Source organism: Triplophysa dalaica, chromosome 4 (genome assembly GCF_015846415.1).
Source record: "Triplophysa dalaica isolate WHDGS20190420 chromosome 4, ASM1584641v1, whole genome shotgun sequence".
NCBI classification, from domain to species: Eukaryota; Metazoa; Chordata; class Actinopteri; order Cypriniformes; family Nemacheilidae; genus Triplophysa; species Triplophysa dalaica.
The window spans coordinates 11,957,918-11,982,487 of record NC_079545.1 but is presented as its reverse complement, the minus strand read 5'-3'; the positions used below and the strand labels follow the sequence as shown (position 1 = coordinate 11,982,487).

The following is a 24,570-nucleotide window of genomic DNA, read 5'->3' as shown; positions in this document are numbered from 1 at the left end:
CTTTAAAATAGAAATTTAATTTGTAACAAAGTTTAAGTAAAATAAATGTAAAATGCCTACATTTTTGCATTTTGTGTTTTTAAGGTGAATTACCTTAAAAAAGTCATAAAATCTTGTATCGTTCTTGTTGAACCCACTCTCGTGACCCCTTTGAAAAATGTAAGCAACGTTGATCCAACGCTGGTCAGTTTTTCATTTACAACCAAATCAAAATGTTAAACGAATATTTAAGAAATGTAATTATATGCAAGATTTACTTCACAGAGCTCAACACTAAGGATTGTTTCTACTGGCCCGGTGATTCCAATTTTTACTGGCCCTGCCAAATTTTTTTATTTAATAATATCTAGGTTTTTTTTACCTATGTAATCTTAAGAAAAAAAACAAGGGTATGACACCATCAAACTTTTAGCCAATAACTCAAAATTTCTAATATTGTTGAAGACAACTCATCAGTTAGTAATCAAAAAAGATCAAGTAATCAAAGTATGTGCAATAGCACAGATAAATGAAATGAAGCAAACATACAAATGATCAGTCCATTTCAGGTTTTTAAGGCTGCTCTAATAATAGTAGTTATCAGGTACAGAAATTCCATTAACATTCCATTTTCTACCGCTTATCCGAACTACCTCGGGTCACGGGGAGCCTGCGCCTATCTCAGGAGTCATCGGGCATCAAGGCAGGATACACCCTGGATGGAGTGCCAACCCATCGCAGGGCACACACACTCACTCATTCACGCACGCACTCGCGCACTCACACCCTACGGACAATTTTTCCAGAGATGCCAATCAACCTACCATGCATGTCTTTGGACCAGGGGAGGAAACCGGAGTACCCGGAGGAAACCCCCGAGGCACAGGGAGAACATGCAAACTCCACACACACAAGTCGGAAGCGGGAATCGAACCCCCAACCCTGGAGGTGTGAGGCGAACGTGCTAACCACTAAGTATTAAATATAATATTGATTTAACCTTACTAAAGTTAAAATTTTATCAGTCAAGAGCAGTGAGTTTTTGTCTTGGTTCTTTTGTTTGATGAACAAAATGGAGACGTTCATTATGCTGCCCCTTTAAGAGATGGACGGATGTAATATAATGTTACACATTCGTTTCGTTTCCCCATGCGTTTTGTTCCCGTAAGACTTAATTGATGACTTTTTACAAGGATACTTGGTAATATTGGCATTTTGGCATAATTTTGTGTCGATATGTCTGATTAAGAGCAAGAAGATGTGAAAGAGAACTAGATTCTGTATTTTGCGCGCTGTCTGATATATAGTTCATTCCGCCGCGCGCTTATGTCAAACAGCACGTGAGAACCAGTCCATTTTTGCATCTTCTTGGAAATATTTAAACGGGCAAGTCTTAAAAATGTACAAATTATAATTTCCCATGACGATACAGCAGTGGCCCGATCAGCCAAGTGACGGTTCTTTCAACAGACAGTCCTTTATGTCGAGCCCTGCTTCAGGACCAGTGTTGACATTTTACGAAGTGGTCTACATTTCCAAATACACTCTGTCTAGCATCCCCTTTTTGTGTTCGTCTATAGAAAGCAAGTCACATGGGTTTGGAAACAGCGTGACAGTGAGTGCACTATTTATTCAAGTAAGTGAGGAAGAATTGGGCTTTTCACTATCACATTTACTCATATACTGTATTTACACAGAGTCCAAACCCTTTTTATACAAACTTTATTCTGTGGTTTACACTCTCTCTCAGCTCTCAATGACCCATGGACTTCTCTAATTGTATTTCCTCTTATTTTCATTAGCTATGGCTGCACAACCAGGGGAAATACATTCAGCCTGCTCGAGTGTGGCAGTAAATCAATACGCACAGCGTTAGTCCTCTCTCCTCCTGTCATCCGTCTCGCTCTCTCTGTTTAGATTTCTCTGGGTTATAACAGTCAGACTGATAAGGTGTGACCTGAAGGTTACCTTCCGCAAACATCCAAAGGTATTTCAGTATTCCGAAGACCCGTAGTCAACAAGAAAGGCCAGGTGACACACAGCTACTGATAGCTTCACTTCCTATAGTTGAGCTGTGCGGACTTATTAGCACCGTGATTAAAATCTTATTCTGAAAAGGAAAAAAGCTTTTAACATGTTTTAGGGATTGAAAATATCAGAAAAAAAGGAAACCAAACTGTCAGAAAAATCAAACATGTTGTCGCTGTGCATCTTCTTAGTACAATTAGCACAAATTAAAATGTCTTAGTACACAGAAGAGTGTGGTTGAACAAATGATGATGATTGCTAATGGTTAACCATGATTGTTATAACTTTATTAAAAAAATTACTGTTTTATCATACAGTGGAATAGCGCACAAAAAGTGAAAGGTCCTTTGTCAACTTTAATAATTATGCTTCAAACCTATTACCCATAAACATTATTAAAAGGTTCCAGATTTTAATAATCTAGTTGGGGGAAATTTAAGAGACCACTCCAGTTTTGCATTTAATCTTCATTTCTGCATTGTGGCAATTCAATTCGAGGGTCTGTTGAATTCCAACAAAAATAAACCTCAGGAATGACAGTCACACAACAGCACTTTCACTTTCAAAGACCCAGGGGCGTGTTTACCATTTTGGGGGCCGTTAACAAGTCAAGACCTGAGGCCCCCCCACACTTTGCCCAACATTTTTGTTTGAATTGCACATCAGTATTGATTACATGGAATTAATAAGACATTTATAAATACAAATATGAACTGGATTTATTTGACGCTGAACCACATAACAGCACAAAATTCTGAACAGTTTGTTATAAGAAAAACCTTCTTAGTTTTGGGATGGAGAAGTGTCAATTTTTATTCAGAATAATACAGAATGCTTTTAGCTACAGTATAAGAAAGTAAAAGGTGCAATACTTTTCTTTTCATATAATTGTTTTGCTATATTCGTAAAATTAGTATTAGATTTCTTTCGTTTTGAGTACTGCTTTGATACGTGCGCTTCATTGCGTTTATCTGAGTGTCTAAAATCAAGCGTCAAATGATTTTACCGCTTGTAGCCACTAGGGGGCCCCCAAACTTGTGGGGCCCTATGCATTTCCGTGGTTTTGTGTGTCCCGTTTCAATTTTTTGCATTTTGTCATTTGCAATTTGGGAGAAATATTGTGCCAGGTAATAATAGAATGAAACAAAAATCATTTTACTTAAACACACACCTATAAATAGTCAACTCTGAATTTTTTTTGAGTAGGCTACAGATCTTCTACAGTACAAGCAACATCATACAAAAGTCAGAGCACTTGAGATTTGGCAATAGCAATTTAGACATCACTCAAAAAAATTGTCTACGGTTTTTGGTCGCAAACTGGAGTGAAGTGCACCATTGTATAGCCCTACAGGTGCTGTATTTATGCGACAGCTAAAAGTGCGACCGGCAAAACTAATAAAAGCTAGTCTTTTTTCTCTCATTATTCATCTTCTCCTGCTCCATCTCTCCTGTCAGCGTGTGACTCAAAACAACTGAATCAGAAGAAGCATTTAAGTGCAGGAACCAATTTTCCCCACCGTATAAAAACCACACCAGTACAAGCGCCGAGCAATTACCGGCGACGATGACAGCTTTAGGGTGATGCTGGGGTCATAAATTTCTCCTTCCGCATGCCGTTGGGAGATTTCTACATGCTTTGGATATCAGGACAGACTCCCATAAATCGCAGAAACGTCTATTAGAATTCCCATTTGGCGTTCCTCTTTCCTAACGCCGCCCGGGGAGCTAACCTAGAGCGGTGCTAACGGTGAAGCCATCGTCAGGGTGACTGCTACAGGGAGACAAGGGGGGCCGAGAGGAGCTAATTTGCACGAGACGAGCACAGCTGAGAAGGCAGCCAAGGAGATGCTGATGAACCGCTGAATGGTCGAGAATGTGGAGTGGATGTCGGAGATGTGGCGAACGCGCTGGCAAATCCAGGGAGGAGGACTCGCGGGGCTTAATCAATCAAAGAGTGTGTGCGGTGATTAAAAAGCACTCAGGTGGAATTTGTTACACTGAAGAGGAGACTCTCCTCATAGGAAGAAAAAGAGCCTGTGATTGGCACAAAACGAAATAGGAGTTCAGATTAAGAAGCCTCAGAGCTAATCGTTCCTTCTCCAACAGTCTGAACTGACAAAGACGCTTTGCGTCTCGTCTTCTCTACCGACCCAAAAACTGAACAGAACAAAACCTTCATTTAGACCCCTAAGCATTTTGATGCTCACACCAATGTACTGCTGTATTGTCTGTGTCAGAGCATAAAGGAAATAGATGACATACTTTTGTTTTGAAGAAACACTTTACAATTTAAATGACAATAGTCTTCACATTACAGTCACCCAGAAATTAAAATTCTGTCATTGTTTACTCATCCAGGTGTCTTTTAAGACCTGTATGACACAACAGATGCTATTTTGAAGAATGTTGGTAACCGAACATTGGCGGTACACATTGACATGCATTGGTTTTTGGCTGCATACAATAGAAGTCAATGGGTACCGCCGTTCTTCGCTTACCAACATTCTTCAAAATATCTTCTTTTGTGTTCTGCAGAAAAACGAAAGTCATACAGGTTTGAAATGACAGGAGAGTGTGTAAATGATGACAAAACTTTTCATTTTTATTGTGAATTGGCCCTTTAAAATAACTTGATGCTAAGTTACAGTTCTAGACAAATAGAATGAAATTCGCCGTATGAACCCTAAATTAGCATTTTTCCTAATATTGAACAGTTACATCATCATGGTACTTACTTCTCATTGGTGGAGCTAGCTGTCCTCTGGCAGAACATCGAGAGGGAGGAGGAGCCAGGCACAACTTCTTGCTTGATTTCCCATGCTGCCAGATTACTGGGCTTCACCACCATGAAATGAATGCCTTCCCCATACTGGACTCTAAGGAAATTAAGAGCACAGTATTTCAACACCCTTAACAACACACCCTTAATTCATGTTTAATGTTCTTAATAGTAAATTATTAACTTGAGCGTAATATTACAAATTATGCTCAAACTCTGATTTTCAATTTGGAAATACCATCCCCTAAATCATAACCTATTGCATTTTTACAAGCCCTTTAATAAATAATGTCTAGTACTGGTTATAAAATCCCAAGCAAATGAGAAGCATTAATATTTATTACTAATTCAACAACCAAATTTAGAAAAAAAAAAACACATGGGGGAGCAGGTCCCCGCTTTTAGGGTGTTGCTCATTACAATTGTGGGATTCCAGCAACAATAAAATAAATAAATAAATTAGTACAAAACGCAAATGACAAATATGCCCTACATACTTAAAATGTATGCCCAAAAAATGCCACTAGTAAACTGCTGCTGATCTACATGTAATCTACCAGTATACAACAATGCCTCTAAATTAATTTTTGACACAGATGAGTAGGTAGACATTGAAGTATAGTCTATATTATATATTAGTGTGTACAGTATGTGGACTACATACACAGTATTTTTATTAATACTGTACATCGCTGTCTGCTCTACCTGCCTGCTGACTGAGGTATTTGTCACCTTGATAAGAAACTGCAGACTTTATTAACACAGATCACTATTACTGCCTCTCAATGACATTATAAACAGCAGAGGTTAGATTCCCCAACATATGGAGTACTGTACCTTTGTCTCTGTGGAGTTCACTCACTTTATTCTGAGGGTTCTGTATTAATATTAATTCAGAGTTCGGTCTGCCCTCAAGAGAGAGAAAACATTAAAACTCCTGGTTCATGATTTATGATGATTGTTAAAAAGAGCTTTTTTTCTTCACAGATTGTACTCCTTTATATTCTGTCCGCCTGAAACAATCTGTATTCAGAATAAAATGTGCTCAGCAATAAGAAGATGCAGATAAACATTTTGTAATTGATCGCTTAGTGTTTAAAATGTGGGTAAAGAACATCAGTTTATTCATGGCAAGGCATACAGTAATTATGCCACAGATAATACCTGGAGAAAGCTGTTTGTGAGGATTTTCATTCAACTAAACAGTGTAGGACTGGCTAGTGTATGACCGCTCGGACACATGCGACCTGCCTGTTGCCATCTTTGTTACTGGGCATAAACAACTTTTAGAGCCAGTCACCTGAGCCATAAATGACATGTGACTAATGGCTTTACAGACCAGTCAAGACAAGACAATGACATCAACCGAAGCAGATGCTTAGATTATCATTACAACATATCCAAAAGAGCCAAACCATGACATCTTGGGTCACACTTCACTGTGAATGTATCAATCACACATGTAATTATCTCGGTTTCTTACACAGAGACACTCTGTTTGTAAAGCAGATTTATTTTTGCCTTGCTGCCTTATATCTGTAAGCAAAAACCAGGTGATGTAAATAGGTTACTGAGGTAAAAGAACATGACCTTTAGTGGCCAAAGACAGAGATTCATTAGGAGTAAACATACAACTCTGCTCTTTTCACTGTATAATGAATTATATCACCGTATCCACGAAATAAAGAACAGAACAGAACACACAAGGTCTTTCTTCTGAGTGCAGCAAACTGGGATGTATTGAGGCAAGATATAAAAAATATATAATAAGTATAAGATTCATTATAACTGAAATGTCAGGGCAAGATCATTGATAAAATTACACCATTTGTTTAAACAATCATTTATTCTAAGAAAAAATAATTGCATTCTTATTCTTTTGTTAGACTTTTGGTTTAAATTGTTTCAAGAAATATTTATTTTTTATTGTGCATAAAAGCCTCTTTTAAAAAAGGCTTTTTTTAAAATAACCATAAAATTTTTATAACAAGACTTTGAAGGCTTATATAAGATATATATTAAGATCTTAAAGACATTTAGGATTTTACACACAATCTTTAAAATGTTTTTTGAAGATATGACAAAGATATATGCTTTTATAAAAAAAGGTTCTAAAATAAAGCACCCTAGACAAATATTCCCAAGAGTGAAAAGTGTGACAACTAGCCCCATTCTCCCCTTTAAAGTCCCCGCCTATTTTTTCATGAAATATTGCAGCGTTTATTGTAAATAGTTTATCAATGTGGCTCATTCCGTTTTTAAAAGTCGTATGCCCTCATAATCTATAGTAAAAATTTGAAAATGCTCTGTTGTCATTACGATTCTCCATTTTAGATGACGTATGTTAGACAGCTTGGGCGGAGCTTCCGTTAGCTCCTCCCCTATGACTGTCAGTCTGTTGCCAGTTCCATTTCAAAATGCAATGGCTGTTTTATACATCCAATCAAATCGCAGAGAAAGACGAAAGCCACACCCACTGTTTTTCTCATTCAAAATCCCCATTAACCTTTAAATGCATCAAAATACAGAAGGAAAAACAATTGCAACTTCCGGTTCACGGGGACTTAAAGTCATAAGGACTCATTCAGTATGGTTACTATGGTACTACATGAGGTTTTCACTCCAAACATTTCTAAGCTCCTGCTTTTATAATCAATTGAGAACATGAACATCTGGGTACAATCGCCTGCCGCCATAGTACCAACACAGCTGCTCCTCACCCCTTATGTAACATCTCTACAATTGTGTAACACGGCTAAAAACAACTTTTGTTTTTTAGGCATGTCTGAGTGCAAATGAGACCACATGAGCAGATTAAGAACCATATGCAATGAACCTAATCAAATTCTTAATTTTCTTATCATTTCAAGGGCGTTATGTCATAATGGATAAAGACCTCAGTAGGTAAATAAAGGGGGTGGGTTCAAATCTCAAAAGGGAAGTTTCATAAGCTACAGTACTAGTGTTGTACCCTCGAGCAGGGCACCAGGTTGTTGCTGGATGAATAAATGTTTATGTAATGTATCTCAGGTCGGTGATCACATGCTTTTCTAATAGAAGTCACATGGAACATTCTAACCAAGCTTTATTATCATTATAATTAGTGTCACCGTAAATCTGTATTATTAAAGAACAGCAGTCAATTCATGGCAGCATCACCTATCATCTATCACAAAACACACTCACACACACGCATACATGGGCACATAAATGAGGACATTCTACCTATTGATATTCCAGTTCAAAAGTCCACAATGGAAAGCGTGTGTGGTTCTGTAGATGAGCACAACAGAAAGGTCAAATGATAATGTGTGTGTGCGTATGTGTGACTGGACACAGCACAGGAAGCATTCAGGTCCACAGGCCAATCCAATTGGCATTTAATTAACTGGGGACTCCGAGCGGGGAGTTTACCCTTCTAAATCAATTCCCTATCCTGAGACTAAACGCTCGCGTGCGTATAAACACAAGCGGTGGATTACACAGGTGGATTAGCGGGGTTCGTCTGGCCGCGTGTCTGCTCGAGATGAGTTAGCAGATTACGGCATAAAGGGCGAGGCAACCTCGGCACCGAAACAAACAGCCGTGTCATTGGATGCCTGCACGACGGACAACGTGTGTTATCTGGCTGTAATTCTGCATTAACCACATACCACACCAACCAACAAACATACACGTTCTAAGCATCCAAGTTTGTTTATGGGTCACGTAAAGCAACTGATGCTAAAGTGTTCGTACTACTTTCAAAGTTGACGGTGCCCATCAAGGATTTATGCAGTTATTTTGATACATATGGATTTAAGGGCTGGGGGCGACGCATTGGGCCCTCGGCTGCCATGACAGGAACAATCTGGCCTAAAAGAGTCCCTACGACTCAAACCCTAGTCTGTTTTTTGTATTGAGTGACGGGAGCAGGACAGGCGTTCTGAGCGGCGCCTTGGCAACCCTCATGGTCCCCGTGGCAACCTCCTATTCCGGATGATTCTCATTGGTTGGTTTTGACAGTTCCAAATGCCACTGGGGCCAGTCTGAGATGCCAGGTCTTTATCACTCACCCTCCAGGGAAAGAGAGAGGGAGTGAAAATGAGAGAGAGATATCATGTATATACATACACATGTCTTTTTTCTTTGTATACTATATATATACATATAACTCAATTAGACTGATACAGTATATTGTTTTACAGACACACACACACAAAGACAGTCGTCACCGGACAGATCCTGTCTCTTTCAATGAGGAAGCGCTCTCTCCACATCTTCTTAAGAGCTTAATCATTTTGACACAAGCACACACAGACGTCCTGCATTCATTACACCGCTAAATTATGCATGGATGTCTCCTCTACTCTGACAAACTCACAGCATTATTCTCATTCAGAGCTGGCTTTTGAATAGAGCGCAGCCAATCAGAGAAAAACCTACAAAACAGGATGTGCCTTACATCACTGTGTTCATAGGCTGTTCAACGTTTGAAGGATGAGTTCACCCAAGAATGAAAATAGAGTCATCATTTACACAACCACATGTCATTTCAAACCTGTTTGTTGAGGTCTAAATGAGGACTAAATGCTTTCAAGCCCTAAAAGGAAGCAAACACACATTCTCAAAAATAATTGGAAGCATTTGGGTAAGAAACAGAACTAAAAGTTACACTTCTTTGATCTTTTCATTAGACAAAAAACAGATCAAGTCAGTCTTCAAACTTTTAAAAAGGAAATTTATATGGGTTTGTTTGTAATGGCATAAGGTTAAGTAAATAATGACAGAATTTGTGTTTTTAGGTTACTATCCTTGTCTTTGGAAATTATGTGTGAAATCTGACTCAGCGTAGACATGCCTCCCACTCGCCGCACTATTTGTTAAAACATGTACAAACAAATATTAATGAAGGCACAACATTTTACTAACAGACACTGAAGATATACGATTCAACCAGAGGTGTAAAGGATGTGAGCATTTTTACTCATGTCCATTTATCAACAATAAAAGTTGTTATTACTTTGGGAAAATTGTACTTCACCACATTATAAAGCATATATTATATTGCTTACTCCACTACATTTCAAAAAATTAAATGATTGTGTTTTTTATTACTTTTACTCTAGTAATTATTTTAGTTAAATACGTTTTTAATGCAAAATTAAGGAAAATTAATAAAGTATTATGACGTTTAATCTACTGTTTTTTTTACAATATTGACATGTATTTATCAAATGCAGTTGAGTGAAAAGTATGATATATGCTTTGCTTTATAACGTATGGAAGTCAAATTCTTTCCAGAGTAAAATAAAATTAAAATCCACAAGTCTATCATCCTGTAAATACTTCTAAACAGAAAATCTTATCTTCCACGTCACTTTATCGATCATGAAACACTGATTGCCATATAAAATTACAAAAACGTAGCCTTATAACACTCTGTATTAACATACAAACTGTATCAACAAGTGAATGTCAGGGGCACATACAAATGACTGAGAGCTTGTTTGAATTATTCTGCTTCAGGAATCTAATCTTTCCCCTCGCAGGGTGTTTTCCTTGTGCGTTTGTTTCATTTTTTTTTTAAAGGGAAAATGAGCCATATTAACCTTTTTGCCGCTCATGTGAAAAAAAATTATCTAAAAATCTGTGAGCATTAAATAAGAACAGTACACATAAAACGCATTTCCTCCGGTAAATGGAAATACATTTCCAGCAAATTAGCTTCACACTCACATTTCCATTTTTCATCTCCGAACCACCAGGTGATCACCATTCAGATACACACAAAATTCCGTTCTCAGTGCGTGTCTGATGTGTGATTCTTTTTCTGTTTAATTGTGTGTTGGTGGTGAGCAAGAGTACGTGTGTGAATCTGTCCCAATCAAAGATCTCAGTATGAAACTTCCATTAGAAATAATATTACAATATCCAAACTAAATTGTGTATGAATACATTCATCATTTCAGGGTTGGTTCAAACACAACGCTGTGTACTAGCTAATGGTTAGTTACAGCAGCGCAGTCCTTCTTGCCTGTTCAGCAACTATTTACACGCTGTGATTTCTGAATCTGAGCCGTTGGGTTTGAGTTAACCTTTGCTGGGTTGTTGTTACCCAACCATGTGTTGATTTTGTGTAGGAGAGGAGAGCGGAGAAAGAAAGACAGAAAAAACAAAAAGACAGAAGAAAGAAAGACAGAAAGGCAGAGAAGTAACGACAGAAAGAAACATAAAGGAGGATATAAAATAATGACAGAACCAGAAAGATGGCACAGAAAAAGAAAGAAAGACAGTAACAAAGAAAAAAAGAAAAAACAGAAAGAAAGACAATGAAAAACAGAAAGAAAGAAAGAAAAGAACGAAAGACAGACAGAAAAAAGAAAGACGGACGGACAGACAGACAGACAGAAAGAGAGAGAGAGAGAGAGAGTGAGAGAGAGAGAGAGAGAGAGAGAGAGAGAGAAAGAAAGAAAGAAAGAAAGAAAGAGAATAAGAAATAAAGAAATAAAGAAAGGACAGACATAAGAAAGAAAGACAGAAAAAATAGAAAGAAAATAAAAAATCTCAGGGTATAATCATACTTCACTGTTATTGGTGAATGGTTAGGCTGCATCTCTCTCTCTCTTTCAGCCCAATCAAACAGTTTGTTCTTCTTACATTTTTTTAACATGAGTAGTCAATGAGAAAATGCAACAGTATTTTTCAGAGATCCGCATTAATGATGGCGCTAACAGGGAGTAGGACGATTAGCCCTCAAAGGCACAGCACAGGCATCATTATACATTCTATTATGCAAAAGTAGTTACAGGGGACTTTAACACCAATTAGGGAATCATTGTTGCCAAATGGTTGACTCCCATCTGAGGATAAACGGGAAGAACAGATAAAACAGGGACAGGGAAGGAGAAAGTTAGTTGTGCATAGTTAATATTTGCCCTTCGGTGCATCGCTGCACCAAACAGACAATCCTCTGGTCAAGAAGAACAGCAAATGAGACGCGAGTCTGTGCGTATGCATAAGCAGCCGTGTCTGTATGCGCATGTATTATTTGTTTTTGACACACGCACGTTCATGCTTACATAGTCAAGAAGTTTTAATGGAAGTGTATAAAGGGGTGCAAGACCGAAAGGCAAAACAGGAAGGGGGCCGAAATGAGGCAAAGGGCCACACACACAAAGCTGAAGTGAATGTCATCCAAGACTTTGACCTTTTTGAATATCATAATACACAAACAAACAAAACTCGTGAGAATTTGCATGAGAGCGGATGAGGCGTCTCTGCTGCAAGGGGGCTTGTTAAGGAGACAGGTGGTTTGTTCACTATGAAACAAACACACAAGCACACACACACATCTGTCCAATATGGTGCTGGCAGATAACCACATACCTCATCAATTCCTTTGTAAATACATTTTGTGTGAAATAAATGAAAGGGACAACACAAATTGTGTTATAAGTAACACAAAAAGTGTTGTCCAACAGAGATGTGTTCAGTAAAAGAGGGGGTTTAACAGTGTTTAATGCATTCTGACTTCTTTACATACACTTTCAACATGCTGGCTTCTCATGCTTAACATGGTCAACAAAACGAGTTGGGCGTATGGCATAATATATATCTGGATTTAGAGATCATTTAAAACTGACAGATGGAGCTGTCCCAGCGCTAAAAGGTGCCGGACATGAACCGCACCCCATAAGTAAACCCGAGTCAAATGTGTTTTTTGTAGCCAATTGACAAAAATGTTTTGACACAATTTTATAGTGAGTCAACAGTTAAGGGAGAATGTTGTATGATGTATTGTGTGCTCGTGCAGTAGTTCCATGCAATAGAAACGAATGGGTGCCGGCGCTGTTTGGTTATCAACTTTCTTCAAAATATCTCCTTTTATGTTCTGCAGAAGAAAGAAAGTCCTAAAAGTTTGAAATGAGAAAAAAAATCATCGCATCATTTTTGGGTTAACTATCACTATCCCTTTAAGCCGCCAAGTGGTCCAGTGGACTGTGTGCCGACATGTTGTGCAGCAGCACTTCCGGCAACCTGAGTTTGAATCCCGGCTCATGGTCCTTTCCCGGCTTCTGATTCCCTCTCTCTCATCCCATAATTTCCTGTCTCACTCTCCACTGTCCACCTCCTATCCATATAAAGATGCAAAAAAAAAAATTCCCTTTAAGACGAATGCAAGAAATCTTTACTTTTTGATTGTATTTGTTTAAACAAGCCTCTTGTTGTTTCCATTTCTACGAGAGGCAAACATAAGGAAGGTATGAAAAAAGCAAAACTGTATATAAAAAAAATGCTCTTGTAATATAATATAATGTAGGTATCTCTCCATCTCTCTCTCCAAGTTAGCGGCACAGCGCGGCATGAGCTTGACGAGTTTGTGACAGCGGGATTCCGTCTCCTCTTCGGGCTAATTCCTCTTTCGCAGTCTGAATCCTGGCATCGATGTACCATCAATCCACACCACTGACATGCACGTACACTGCAGCTGTCCATCAACTGCCAGTCACAGATGTGCTCCCGCCCACACACCCTCCAGGACACACCCCCTGCCAAGTAGCCTGAGTGCCGATGCTAGTCGAGTGCATATGTGCACATTCCATTCGGTGTGTATGTGTGTACTTACGTGCTGTGACATCCCCGCTGGATCTGAGCTATCTTGCAGAGTTCAGGAAGACACCAACTCCATCTCATTCTATCACAACACTTGGGACTTCCGAGTTTAGAGAATCTTTTTTTCATCAGGCTTCTCCCCTAAAACTTTTAGACTACCTGTATTTTCTCTGGGATTGACTGAATTTATAATGCCAGGTCTCTTGAGCCCATTGTCAGAAAACGAAGAACGTGTTTGTGCATCTAAGCAGTGTTGGGTGTAACTAGTTACTAAGTAATTAGTTACTGTAATTTAATTACTTTTCCCTTGAAAAAGTAAAGTAAGGGATTACTCATATGTTTTCTGTAATTTAATTACAGTTACTTTTGATGTAATAAAAACTAAATACTTTGTGAAATATATGCGCGTGTAATTGACATCAAAATTCAAAGTCTTACTTTAAAATCTGTGCTTTAATGTCTAATTCACACATTTGTAATACTTTGGTCAGTTAATAATATTATTTATTTGAATGAATTAAAGAAGCCGTTTCATGTCTATCCTTGAATCACTTAACTAATCAAGGTTGATGTAGGATATAGAAAGTAATTAGTAATGAGTCACTAAATACTTTTTGGACAGAGTAATTTGGACAGTAATCTAATTACACTATTGAATATGTAATGAGTAACTAGTAATTAATTACTTTTTCAGAGTAACTTACCCAACACTGCATCTAAGTTTAGTTCGTCTTCTTAGAATAGACTGTAGTATTTACTCCTCTTTTTGCTGTATTTTTACCTGTCCCCTCTGAAATTAATATGGGTCATGTCGCATCCTCAATACATATTTACAACTGAATGTCTTAAAAAGAACCATTCAGAAAGGCCAAATGTGACTCCTGACATTAGTGTAATAGTCATATTGTGGCCTAAAACAAGTATTATTATATATAAGATAGTTTAAAGATATAAATGAATAAAAGCAGGTGTGTAATTAGGTCAAAAGCCCTGGAAAGTTTAAGGTAAACAGATTAAGCACAAGGATGTAATTGTGCCAGACCTAAAAACGTGGATTCTCCAGGAGGCCCAAATCCGAATGCCCAAAAACCGCATCTCTTTTGTCATTAACATGCATTCAACCACATCCAATCTATGTCAGATCAGAAAAAAATTCTGACATTGGTTGACAGTGTAAATACAGCCAATGTATTCAATCAATATATGTTGTCTGTAAAGAGCTATTTCTATTCTTGCGTAACCTGTTAGATAATACTATTGGCTCTATTTTCACACTCTAAACACATCGTCTAAAGCGCAGGGCGCAAGTGTACTCAGGCGTGTCCGAATTCACTTTTGCTAGTTTAACGACGGGAAAATGGTCGGTGCGCCAGGGGGCACGGTCTAAACGGGTTGTCTCAATTTCTTTAATGAGTAAAGGGTATTTTTTTAGCATAACGTGCAGTAAACCAATCAGAGTCTCATCTCTCATTCCCTTTAAGAGCCAGTTGCGCTCGCACCATAGTGGATTCATTATTTACCAGCAGAATTTATAAGAGCAAAGACTGGACGCTTCTCCAGAGAGGAAAGGCATCTACAGGGCAAGCCAGATTTTTATCTTTATGTCCAAAATAATCATCTTTTACATTGTAATACATTTATTTTTTATGTTTGGGTGCTGCTTCACGTCCCTCTATGTATAAATAAAGTGAAAGCGCATTGTGGACCCACCAAGAGACACATTTTCTACTAACGCGCTCTTTAAATAAAAAAAAATTGCGCCATTTTCAGTTCCCCAAATTAGCAACGCGCCTGAAAACACCTCTTTTTTAGACCAACAAACCCATGGGCTCACAAATATGCGCAAATGCATTTGCTATTTAAACAACGCAGCGCAGGACGGGAAAATGAGAACTGTGTCGGGCTGAAACTAGCTAAAAACTTGCGCTGCGCCTTGCGCCGGGTGTATGATAGGACCCCATAAGTTAGAACTGGTTCAGCTCACATGAGGTCAAATGATGTGGTGACAGGTTTAAACAATGTTTACAACCTTCTCCTCCAGCTGTTATTGTGAAGGATTGTGTAGTCACTGCAAAGGATCAGATACAGCATTGACATCACTTTCTCAGAATCACGAGTCACAATTTTTGCTGCGTGCACACCTGACCTGAAGTGATGTGACAGAACATTATGTTGAATAAACCTGCCAACACCTACCCATCACACCAACTCGTCTTTTCATCTGACGTCTGATTTAACATATTAACATTTGATATTCTATCTATGCCAATACGTCCTGTGATAGAGGACTGGCCTTGGTCCACCACAGACGAAGACACAGACATGATTACCTGGTATAAAGTTGCAGAAAGCAATTATGTAATTGCCAAATTCCGTTATTAATTTAGTTAAGCATCTAGAACAATTAAACTCAACAATGTTTATTCTGAGTTTTTAATGTATTGGATAAAATGACTTGAAATGAAATTAAGGGAAACCAAAGTGTACTGTACTTACTGACACTGCATCTTTTCATACCATCCACGCTCTTTTCAACAATACCAGAGCACATCCCCGTAATGAATGACATTGATACTCTGAAGCACCAAAGACAATTCATGCCAAAGCAACAGGATCCCACTGTGTCCGCTCCTGGTGGCACATCCGAAACGGATCAGTGTTGTTAACACTGCAGACGCTCTGTAGATAAACCCTTCGCTAGACACCCTGACTTGAACGTAATTATGAAAAGTAGCGGAGCTCTTGTATACGATTCTGTATTGAAAAAGCGTCCAATAAGGATTCATTTAAAGGAAAAGTTCACCCAAAGTGAACATTTTGTCATCATTTGCTCACCCTCCAAATGTTACAAACCTGTATATATTTCTTTGTAGTGCTGAACACAAATGAAAATACTTTAATGAAAGTTTGTAACTAAGCTGTTTTGGGTCACCATCGACTCCCATAGTAGTCTTTTGTCCAACAATGGGAGTCAATGGTGACCCAAAACTGCTTAGTTACAAAGTGAGCAAAGGAGTAATTAATTTTGGGGTGAACTATTCCTTTAATCCAAAAGATGCATCTCCAAAGATGGAAGCCAGATGAGTTTAAATTTTGTTAGTGTGAGTTATACATCAAATCAACATCTTTTACTCATGAATCAAATGATTATCATTTTGGGATGTCACCACCAACTCCACACACAAGGCCTCTACATTTTAAAACAAAGTGACAGCGTGCTAATATGACTCTTCCAACGAGTGTAAGAGATACAACTTGGCATTAAAAACTTTGCCTTTTAATTCACATCGACTTGATTCAACCTCTGATTAATTTATAGTGTCCTCTGAATATTCGCTTGGCTCAGCTCTCCCGCTGGCCCAACACACTACTAGAGTCATTCAGGAAGTTGTTCTGGGTTACCGATCTTGTCTTCCCTCTAATTGCCTTTTACTATCATTTTCCTGTTTTGCTGCAGCGAGTCACATGTTGCGCGTGGGCTTGTGTGTGTTTGTCAAACTAACCTTTCATTGTAATCTCACCAACCCTTCTTTTTGTTGTCTGAGTTGAAAAGAGTTTGATAGTTGTTTGGTTGACAGCCTTTATTGGGAAATTTGACACATTCTTTTTTTGTTCCTTTCTTGCCGGCAATTTTCTTATCCCGTGTGAACCTTTTTAAGTGTTTTTATCTTTGTTTAAAAAGACGCTGGCGCATCATGACATGCAACATCTATGAGCACGAGGGGAGGCAGAGACCCAATGGAAGAAAAAACAGGATCACAAGACAAAAAAAACAACTTAGAGCCTGCCAGAGAGTTTGGACTTCTTTTAAAGTGAACAGATAAGAACAGATGAGCATTTATAGTGCGTGTGTGGTGCTGCTTTTCAGCCTGGTATTGTTTTTCATCTAACAGAATCCTGATGTTGACAGGAAGTCATATAGAGAGATGTAGAGCATGAGGTGTGAGATCTTTATCCGCGTTTTCCTTGAGGAGCTTAAGATAAACCTCTGTAAATCAGCTGGGAGAAAGATTATCCCTTGTATATAAACAGTATGATTTAATTAATCCCGCTATAAGGCATTACACAGAGAAATAAGCACTGATACGACATGATTTTAAAAAGGCGCTTGATATTAAAAATAAATTAAGTTGCAAAATGTCACTGTTATGATACAACTACATACGACCGGTCAAAGGTTTATGATCAGTTACTCATTCTTTACTTATATTTGTTTCACATTTTAGAACAATTTAAATCAATCAAAACCATGAAATCACACAACGGTAACTCTGGGAATTATGTTGTGACAACAAGCGTCCAAAATAAATTAACTTTATGTTATATTTAGCATCTTCCCATTATTCACACTTCGTCAAAAATGCAAACATTGCACACATTGCATTTTATCGTCCTGCTTCTTGAGCTTTTAAGGGGCATTCACATTATAATGATAACTATAACTATGACTATAAAAAATAAAAGTTTTAAATAAGGCTGCATGATAAATCGAAAAGAAACCGCACGCGATTGTTAATTGCAGCTGCATCGAAAGCCAGAGGGCGCTCTCGAACAGAAAATCAAATGCTCCACAGAAGAAGTACCGCGCGCATAACAAGGAAATGCCATCTTCCTGCCTGTATCCGGCATCTTTCTATCACTGTTTTTTCCTATATTTATAAGGATGATGTTAGACGGGTGTTGCTTTTTTAAATGCACGTTTTAAGTTAATTAAATGCGCAGTGCTTTTTAGATGAAACAGCATTTCCCACAGATCACAGAGCCGTGCTTCACGAACAAGCTGCGAATAAAACATAATCGCAGCCTTTGCGATTTCATAATCGTGATAGCCACAACGATTTAATCACGATTTGAATGGGAATTGTGATGAATCGTGCAGCCCTAGTTTTAAGAATCATTCTTAAGTTAGGTGAACACCAGGGTTCACATCACTATAACAATACAGATACTGAAAACAATATCGTTGAGATCCTTTTCAGAAAGATTTTTTTCCAGCTGATGAACTAAACAGTCTCTGGTGGATCGCTAATATTTGGCTATTGGGTTTTATGTCTGAATAAAAGACGGCGGAATATTACATACTAATGTCACGCTTCTAAGTCTGAGTAACCTTACAATATATGATTTAAATCTAGGACACGAGCACACCTTCAGCCTTCAGAGATAGCATCCTTTGCTGTGCTGTGTCATATTTTGAAGCAGAGATGTTCAGCAATGAAAATGAAAGCATTAGCAGCAGGTCATGTACAGTATGGACGCAAATATAGTTAATGTTACAATTAACATTATAGTTATAATGTCAACGGCCCTTTAACCCGGGAAGCTTTTTAAACAGTACTGAAGGAATTTCCATCTATGCTGGACTCTTGGCGGCTTTTTATTCAATATTTGGTCCAAGAAAACTATTAAAAAATATATTTTTAGAATTTAGTAATTTAGCCAAGAATAAAAATGTAGTTGTCTAATAAAAGAAATTATTATGTTGGCAAAATATATATTTTTGTCAACAAAAATAATTTCAAACATTGAAACACTTAAAAGATTGTTAAGATTCTTATCAAGTAATCCTAAACTTTAGCCTGGTAATGTATGCACTGACTTTCACAGAAGTTTTCACAGCAAGATAGGCGGCTGAAATAAGAATAATCTAAAGGCTAAAACACTCGAGATCTTAAACACTTTTAAATCTTATTAACCCTGTAACTTGCAGAAAGATGCATATTGTATACATAGTATATTATATCCTCTATGCAAGACTTTTGGTCAATTAAAAGGTTGAAACTTTAGAAATTTACATCGATGTTAAAATTTACTTGCAAAAATTTCCTTATGATTTGCATTAAAATGGTTGATGACAAATAATTCTAAACAAGAATTGCTAAAACATTGCAAAGTCAAATACACTGTTGTTAAACATGATCGCCAGCCTGATCTCTGCGATCGTGTTAGTGACCATGTCTTGTGACTTTGGATTCAAACTTTAAATATTTCCTTTCCAAACTATTCAGTGACACATTGCATGCGAGTCATCATTGCATGTACTTTTAACCCATGTTAAGTAAAAAAAAGGTATTTATTCATCTTTTTTTAATTAAAAACAGTGGGTTTCAGATGGTTATTGAGATCTCATCATCACAAATGTAATCTTCTGAAATAGGAGTTGAAAGCTTAAGATATACTGTACTCTCTGATCTGAAATTTCCTCTCCAGTCCAAGAGACCTTTTGTTGAAAATAAACCGCCAAATCGTCTCAATCTGACATCAGCAATCAGAATAACGCAATTCTATGTCCTCCCACGCTGACACATCAACAACACCTATTCAATGTTCAGAAACTTGGCCTGCCCGGTCACGGTGAAGTAATGAAGAGGAAGTACGACAGTTATTACATCAACAACTGAAGGTCCTGTCATTCGCTATGTGTTACAGTATATTCAATTTCTTCTTACTGATGGTAAATCATATGGAAGGCTGCCAGGAAAGCCTTTTAAGAATAACCAAAACAGAAAGAATAAAGAAAATGAAACCAATGAAAATTTTAGAATGTGAATACGAACAAAGTCTTATTGAGCAATCTCTAACACCGTGTCCACACAGGATGTGACGCGACCCCCGGCTTCTTCTAATAGGATTGTCGCACAGCATCGCGCCATGTCCAGTGTGGACAAAATTTGATATTATAATGTGTTCTAATGCGAACTATTGTTTCTTGTCGTGTAACGCAGCATCCGGTGTAGACACGGTGTAAGGATGAGTTAATGCTATACTACTTTCCCGTTTCTGCGTGTGTTATTATTCAAAACCAAAAGAAGAAATCACAACAGTTCTCTATTTAAAACAGCCCATAGTAGAATGTTGATGCTGTCAGGCAAAGAGTCACATTTTATGTAAGTACTCCACTTGACAGATCTCGGTTCTAAACAAAACACACACAACATCCACCCACACAGGCTATACCATCCATTTGATTTAAAAACAGTGTTGTCTGAGAGTGAGAGAGCTTGATGTTTTCTCTCTGCTGATCTTTTTCACTAGGTGTGTGTGTTCACAACTAAATGACAGAAGCGCAACAAAACAACATTTATGAACTGCAATAAAAATCATACAGAGACACACACTTCCTGTGCAGCTTAATTGTTGCCTGTGTGAGTGATGGCAGCATTTAACATTTAAGAAAAACAGATTTGCCCTCTTCAGGGAAAACACTTTTCTCTTCTCTTTCTTTTTTTACTCTCTACCACCGCATAAACTTATTGAGCTATTTTTTCATCAGCATAAATGAAAAGGCAATCACACACACTACCTAACTATCTATTGTCACCAGAATTCTACTGTTTTATATAAAGTTCCCTAACCTCACCCCTAAGAGCAAACTTTTTTAATCAAGGACATCCTCAGGGATGCTTTATCAGACTTCTGAAAGACTCCACACTATATATAAAAACAAAAACAGGTGCAGAGAACTGAAGCTAAAGAGGTCGACAAGATTTCAGTGTTATAATGGCCACTGTACGGCGAGACACCACTAAACACACACACAGCTACTGTCTTGTTCTTTTGTGTGCTCTTCCTCTTCCAAATAATGCAAATAATGCCTTTACATGCATATTCATGAGTTCTGAGAAGCATGCTGGGATACCGGACAAGAGGAAAGAGGAAAACTAGAGAACAGAAGGAGCTGTCAAAGCAAAAACAAAAAGAGAGAGAGAGAGAGAGAGAGAGGACACTTGCTGGTCTGGGTGACACTCATTCATTTGTTCTAGAAATACTAGTTACTGTCTTCTTACACACAAAGAATTTTGATTTGAAGCAGTAAGATGACAGCACTTCCAATGCTGAAGTGAACACGGTAACACTGTTGCAGACTAAATAAGGGGTTCAGTGCAGTTTTCTATACAGTATTCTACAGTGGTAGAGATTATCTATTTACTGTTACTTTATTTTTGTATTGTTTGCCAATTCGGCCAAACAGTCTTTTGAATTATCATACAAAGCCTATTAAAATAAAATTTGAAGAAAGACCTTCAGGCAATTGAAATGAATCTGTTTTTCTTAACAGTTACTAACATTCCAAACTCTTTTTTTATAAATGTTCTTTTTACTTTTATCCATAGGACAGTGGAGGCAGACAGGAACATGAGGGTAAGAGACAGGGTGTGGAATCCGGACATGACCCGAGTCAGACTCGAACCCAGGTCCCCATGAGCCATTTCTGTTTATTGTGTCTAGAGTGCTTACCACTGGGCTACCGCTCTGACACCGCATTCCAAACTTATACCACTGAGCTAATGTGTGTATGAATGGCTTTTTCTATTTTTATAACCACATAACATCAATATACAGAAATCAGCTTTAAATTCGATTTTGCCCTTTGCCATTAACCACAATGTACAATGTTTATTTTCAATGGAGCAAATCCTGCACAGCACATGCTCTTTACATACCTACCCAGACCAATGGCAAGGGGATTTGTACTTCCAATACAGACCTTACTCGGTATTAGAAATGCTGATGCTGTGGATCAGTGGACAAATGGATCTAAATTGCCTGACTCTGGGTTCACCAACCAAAAAGGGGAAGAAGATAGTGAGATCTTAACAAGATCAGAGTGAGTGGCAGACCAGTTACGGGCTCATTCGCTGAAAATCTTTCAGTCCAGCAGATAAACTCCCAAAGCGCCTAATATCATGAAAAATAAACAAGCAGGAAATAAAAGAGTAACTGTACTGCCATGCTTTAAATATTAGACCTAAAAATTGTAATCTATATTAAGTATTGAGTGACAGACAATTCCTATAACATGAAGAAAATACTATAAATAATTGCTTTATGTATTATTATTAATAGCCTTAGGAAAGAAAGATATGAAAATAAGCAGTAAAGACAGAGACAGATGCGAATGTCCAGAATATTTCTGCATTGCACATATCAAGCACCATGTTCAAGATATTTGAGTACATTTTAGACATTCAAATCAGATAAAAAGCATCCGTTTCAATCTATTGAGAGCTATCCCCAGGGGGTGCTTGCTTAGTGATGGATGGAATGCCTGTTCATAACCAGTGTCTGGGTAAGAAGGAAGGTGAATGGGATACCTGTTCTTAGCCATGTGTTTGGGTAAGAAGAGAGGTACATAGCACACAGACCCAACCATGCTGGAGGGTGTGGAGTTGCTTTCGCAGGCATACGCCCTGCCAGATGCCAGTCCTACGTGTCGCCACGCAGGACGTGGGCTGACACCGGGTTTATGCAAAGGTTGTAAAACGTTGGGCGTAGCCCAACCCGCAGCTCTACAAATGTCTGCCAGAGAGGTGCCTCTAGCCAGTGCCCAGGAGGTGGCTATACCCCGTGTGGAGTGAGCCCTCACTGCCAACGGGCATGGGAGATTCTGAGATCGGTATGCCGTCGTGATGGCATCCACGATCCAATGCGCCAGCCGCTGCTTGGAGACAGCCGTCCCCTTCTGCTGTCCTCCAAAACAGACAAAGAGCTGGTCAGAGCTAAAATAGAGGCGCAGTGCGCGTACTGGACACAACACGATGGGGTTGGGTCTTCCTCTCCGATGGGTCTCGTCCCGTCTAGAGACCAGACGTGGAGGTTCCAGAGGTCTGGTCTGTGATGCCAGATTGTGCCCTTCCCCTGAGAGAGCAGGTCCTCTGTCAAGGGAATGGGAATGGGCCAGGGGGAGTCGCTGCCCAGAGCATCAGCTCTGAGACCCAAGTGCGGTTGGGCCAGTGTGGCGCAACCAATAACACTTGGTGCTCCTCTTCCCCGACCTTGCACAGTGTCTGTGCAACTTCCGCCCATAGGCGTACTTCCACCCATCCCGCAGCCAGCTGTGCGCAAGGGCATCCGTGCCGAGGGAGGCCACGGACAGGGAGTACCGAAGCGGGCAATGGTGGTGTTGCGGGAGGCGAACAGTTTTACCTGTGCCTGTCCGAACAGCATCCAAATGAGCTGGACTGTGCAGGTTTGGAGTCACCCACTCCGCAAGGCATGTACTGACGAGAAAGCGTGTCGGCTGTCTGGTTCAGTTTGCCCGGGATGTGTGTGGCCCGCAGGGAGCGGATCACCTGTTGACTCCACCGGAGGAGGCGTCGGGCAAGTCGTGTTAGCTGCCATGAGCGTAAACCACCCTGATGATAGATGTACGCCACGGCTGTAGTGATGCGGACAGCACGTGCTTGTCCTGCACGAAAGGCCGTAGCCTCCTCAGTGTCAGTAGCACAGCCCACAACAGGTCCCAAGTGGGACCTCAGTCCGGAAAAAGGTCATGGAAGGGGCGTCATCACCATGCGCCTGCTGCCGGTGTGCCACGCTTTCCTCGGGAACTCGAAACGGGAGCCAGTGTTGGAGCAGTCTCATGTGCATCGACCCGAGGGGTATTTCCCCCGCCAAGGATGCCATGTGTCCAAGGAGCCTCTGAAAACTGTTTCAGGGGGACCGCTGACTGCCTGAATTGTTCCAGGCAGTTCAACACCGACTGGGCGCGCACTGCGGACAGTCGCGCAAACCTGGTGACAGACGGTCTGCTTCACCAATCCCACGGGGGGTGGTTCGTCGGCTGGCGGAGCCAACCTCATCTCGCGGGGGGGCCCCGGAGGGCAGGTTGGCTCCACCTACTTACCTGCCTGGCGTAACAGCATGTACGCACTGTCGGTTTGAGTGTGGTGGCTGCTGTCATGTGTGTTCAACCTCAAGCCTTGCCAAGACATGAGATCGGATTGCCAAGCACAGTCCAGTGAAGTGTGGGATCGGCTGCAGAGTATCTGAGCAAGGTTCAGCCAGAGGTGTCTCTCCTGGACCACTAGCGTGGACATCGTCCGACCCAGGGCCCGTGCCGCCACCTTGGTCGCCCATAGAGAGCGCGGTCAGTGGCAGCACGGGGATCCTGCATTATACCCGGATCGGCCTTACCCTCGTGGAGCTCTCTCAACGCCTTGGCCTGGTGGACCTGCAGGATGGTCATGGCGTGGAGAGAGGAGGCAGCCTGGCCCACGGCAGCGCAAGCATTCGACACAAGTGATGCTGAAGTTCTAAACGCCTTGGGCGGTAGGCGTGGCCGATTCCCGTTTGGCTGCCCTTTGGCTGCCTCACCATCGAGGGAAGTGAGGGAGCCGGAGCTGGTTTGACTGGGGTGGGCCGTGAGTGGAGCGCTCCAAGTCTTACATAGCTCCTCATGCACC

The 24,570-nt window shown here is 39.8% G+C and overlaps 1 protein-coding gene across 1 annotated transcript in view; it reads right to left on the bottom strand.

The window, feature by feature from the left end:
- Positions 1-24,570, bottom strand: part of si:dkey-215k6.1 (transmembrane protein 132C) — a 180,156-nt gene that overhangs the window by 94,595 nt on the left and 60,991 nt on the right. Inside the window, exon 3 of the mRNA XM_056746511.1 lies at positions 4,746-4,886. Coding sequence (XP_056602489.1) covers positions 4,746-4,886 — 141 coding nt within the window. The remainder of the gene's footprint in view (positions 1-4,745; positions 4,887-24,570) is intronic.